Source organism: Lygodium microphyllum, unplaced genomic scaffold, assembly GCF_053477565.2.
Source record: "Lygodium microphyllum isolate KBCC unplaced genomic scaffold, Lygodium_microphyllum_v1.1.10 scaffold_263, whole genome shotgun sequence".
NCBI classification, from domain to species: domain Eukaryota; kingdom Viridiplantae; phylum Streptophyta; class Polypodiopsida; order Schizaeales; family Lygodiaceae; genus Lygodium; species Lygodium microphyllum.
The window spans coordinates 81,265-85,435 of NW_028229744.1; the positions used below are offsets into that span (position 1 = coordinate 81,265).

At 39.1% G+C, this 4,171-nt stretch overlaps 1 protein-coding gene across 1 annotated transcript; it reads right to left on the reverse strand.

Annotated features, from left to right (window-relative positions):
- Positions 1 to 231: 231 nt before the first annotated feature.
- Positions 232 to 1,199, reverse strand: LOC148008220 (uncharacterized; the record flags this gene model as incomplete). The annotated part of the gene is made up of 4 exons (XM_087674401.1): positions 1,095 to 1,199; positions 944 to 1,012; positions 453 to 866; positions 232 to 374 (listed from the first exon to the last, which is right to left on the reverse strand). Coding segments are annotated over exons 2-4 (624 nt in total), but the record flags the coding sequence as incomplete, so codon positions are not given.
- Positions 1,200 to 4,171: the final 2,972 nt, after the last annotated feature.

A 4,171-nucleotide genomic window follows, 5' to 3' on the forward strand; every position in this document is an offset into this window, starting at 1 on the left:
AATGGTGGATGGCCCATTGATGTGGACCCAGGATGGCGCATGAAGGCAGCCAATAACTCTTCTAGGAGGCAGTCAATTGAACGAGCGAACAAAACCGAGCGAGCCCAAAAAAGCGAGCAAGAAAAGTTGGGTGGGTGGATGACATCCACTACGACGAGCAAATACCAAAAGAGAAGATCGGCTCTACATAAAGCATAAAGGTCAGATATGTTCACTACAAGAATTACAAACCAAAAGTTTAAGATCACTTACTAACACCTCAAGATCGCATTGTTCCCCATAGCCATATGGAAGCTTGTCAAGCACAAAAACTCGCCTGACAACTTCGAGACCAAGCACATGTATGTACTTCTCTAGCCAAGATAATGCATCACCTATTTTATCAAAGAAAAAATTTACTTTCTTGTTTAGTTAAGTACTTATGCCAACACACATTGACCAGGACAATATACTTGTCAAAGTAATCCAAGTAACTAACCATCCACTATCTCCCAAAGAGGCAGCAGCAACTGTAATTCCTAGGCGAATGTGTGCCTCCATGAGCATATTCCAAGCAGGCAAGGTGGTTTCTTTATCAATCAAACATCCAGTAGGAAAGTCAATGAAGACAACATCACAAGCCCATTTCACATGCTTCCCATTCCGTACATATGTCATATCATGTTTTGCAAGCCTAGAAAAGAACTCATGTATTGTCTTGTAAGCATCATTTTTTCTCCCTGCAATAAAATCTTGCCCCATAGAGATGTAGTCACCCATCATGCACCCATAACTTATCACGTCATCATCTTTATTGGAATGCATATCATTTAGTGGGCAAGGAAGAAATACAAATGGAATGATCTCCTTGATGGCAACCCTTTGCCCTGCAATAAACAAGAATATATGAGTATAAATTGGATGCAACATGTGTTACGATCTCTAATGATATAATCTATTCCACCTCCTTGGACGCTACTCCTTTGCTCCACTTCATGTTGTTTGGGACTATTGTCTTCTCTCTCTTGCATTGCTGCAGCACAAAGCATTTGCAATGATTCGCATTTTAATAAGGGAAAAAAACTTCACAACCATTGCACCCAAAATAATCTTACCATCACTTTCTTTCTTTGTCTCCTTTTTAGACCGTGTATTGCATCGATCCCCAAGAGGTGTATCAACAGATTTTTTGGAATGCACTTTGTGCAATTCCTTCTCTCTTGCCAAAACATATCCACTTCCAAGATCCACCCACCAAGGGCAATGGTCAATCTCCTAATCAGAGAGATTATGCATGCTCTTGGGATACATGCATACTTCCTCATTATCTCTTTCAATCCATCCTTTGCAATGATCTGGAACCCTGGCTATCTTCTTCTCTCCAATCAAATGAAGTAGATACCTTTTGCATAACATATTAGCACAAGCTATTAAAATAAACAAAGAGCAACTAAAGTTAAGCTCATTATGGCAACAAATCTACCTGTAGACAACTCGATATGCAAACATTATGATTTCATTTTTCTTTCGGCGCTGAGGACCTTCCACCTTCTTTGATCCTCGTGCATCTATAGCTTGCTCTCTTGCTCTTATGTGAGCAAACATATATTTCTAGCCTCTAATTTCACACCCTCCATGTAATCCTGTAATAAGTAATCCTGTGGAAGATCCAATGGTGTACCTAAAACACACATTTTTTTCAAGTCTTCCAATGCTTGAATAGCCTCGACCTCAACCTTTTCCAAAAAGCACTCCCGTGTCAACCACCTTAACAAAAAAAATCAAATCTATTAGTATCACAAGTTACACATGATACTAGCAATATCAAGACTACAAAAGCTTTCAAATTGACACTTACAATCTATACTCATTATCTGATGATGGCATACCATACATATCTTTTAATCTCTTGCTTGCATCCAAGAGAGAGAGCATCACCAATCTTTTTTCTTCCCTCATATCAACATTTGCTAGGAATTTCAACTTGGCAATAGTAATCACTGAGTTTGGGCTATCAAACTTCAGTGTAAATATTCTATCCAACCATTGATCCCCTAGCTTGGGATCAAGCACATTAAGAACCTGCAAAGTGGATAAGAAACCTATATTTAGAGATTTTACTGTAATGGGGAGTAAACTAAGAAGCAAAGGGGCCATACCATGCCCATCTTGTCTGCCAATCTTTTATGTATCTTGGCACGTTCCTTTTTCAATGTCTCCTCTCTGTTCTCAATAGAGACTATGTTTAATACCAAATCCTCAACCTTTTTGAGTTCTGAAGTATACTCAACCTTCACAACAAAAGAGAAGCTTTTAAATTTTACCCTAAAAAGGAAACTTATCTATTATAATCCCTCTTAATAACAACCATGACATGTATTACCTGAAATACCAATCTTGCCAAGTACCCCCTTGTCAGTGGATACCATTGTTGTTTTCCCTTGACACTGCTATCTTTTGCTCTCAAGGACTCCAAGAGTTTTAGTTGATCCTGGGGTAAGGCACTCAAGAATGCATTGATGTCACACTTGAAGATATTGTTGCAGTTCCAAAGTACATCCCACAAGCTAGGTTTCACGATGGCATACTCGTTCATGCTAATAAAGGAAAATTTGTAAGATTGAGTTCTATAGATAAAAATATAGACGTCAATTCATTGTAACAAATATTGATACACTCACCTATTGAATCTTTGGAGTCCAACGAAAAGAGCAATCTTTGAAATCCGTGTGGGATCAATAACAGAACAAACAACCCTAACATGGCGAGCTCTATTCTCTTTGTACATTTGTGAGATCAACTCCATCCAAGCAGTCAACCGATGATTTCCTTCCCATACGTAAAACATTTTACCAGACAAGAACCTGAACTCCGGTTTTGCCAAGACCTCCTTCTCAAATTCTGCATCCACTTCATGCCATAGAGGAGACCAAGTTGACACTATGGCAGGGGTCACTAGTGTTTCTTCTCCTTTATACTTACATACAGACACAACAAATGAGCCCTTCTCTGGTAAATAACCCTCATATTGAAATGCACTTTTTAAAGAGGACATGTCTGTACGAATCCCTCTAACAACAGCATGTGCAATCATACGACACAAGGGGATACGAGGGCAAACTTCTTGAGATAGAAGTCTACATTGACTTATTACATCTCCACATCCTACCATTTGCATATCAATATCGGAAACCTGGCTTGTTGCTTCCTCGTCTTCCTCCTATACCAGTTGAGACCCTTGCCCCACCACTGTGTCATCTCCTTCTTCACTTTCTTATTGCAGTTGAGGATCTGAAGTCCCCACTACAACACTCGAAGTCTTTTCACTTTCTATAGTTGGTGTACCCTCCTCTAGAACTGTAGAGAGGGATGATCCACGAGTTCTTTTTTGTGGAGTGGCTAAATTATCTTTGGATGATCTTGCACGACCTTTGCCTCTGGCCTTTCGTGGAGACATGATTGAAATACCACATAAAAGAATCAGTACATGTGTAGCGCTTGAATATATATCTATTTGTATTACTTGAATATGCACAAAGAGTACCTGAGATTGGCCTTTCAAAATACCAGCAATATCTCTACTGAGATGCTCAACACAAATAGATACGTGTGAGAGACTGGATCGTTTGACCTGCAACATTCGAGAAACAAAAGTCTCATCTCACTCTGGCTAAAAAATGTAAGCGTTTTAAAACGTTGTTACAAAATGTAAACAAAGTGTAAAACACTGTTACAAAATACAAAGCACTGAGCTTGTAGAGAGTAATCCATTATTAAACGGCCAAACATTGCAAGTATAGTGGCAGATAATGTCTTAAACCAAGCAAATAATGTCTCAAACTCTATTCTTGGAGTACTTGGCAACTGTCCTGTAGCTGAAATGTAACATTTTAGTTTGAAGAGCAAGTCTAATTACTATACTGGCCTTCAAACGTTGTCTGCCCAATCATAGACAAAAGCCTCATCCATTTTTTATTGCGTTTTAAAACGCACCCTAATCTAGGTGCAGTCCATGTAACATCCATGCAACTTCACTTGCTTGCATCATGACTTTTGCTTGCATCATCTGGGCTATATCATTACTTACAATGGCATACAATGGGATCATCCAATTTCACCGTGTTTGCTCTGCATACAATGGCATCATCCAACACTTTGTGCTCCACATAAAATGGCATCAATAGCTCTACAT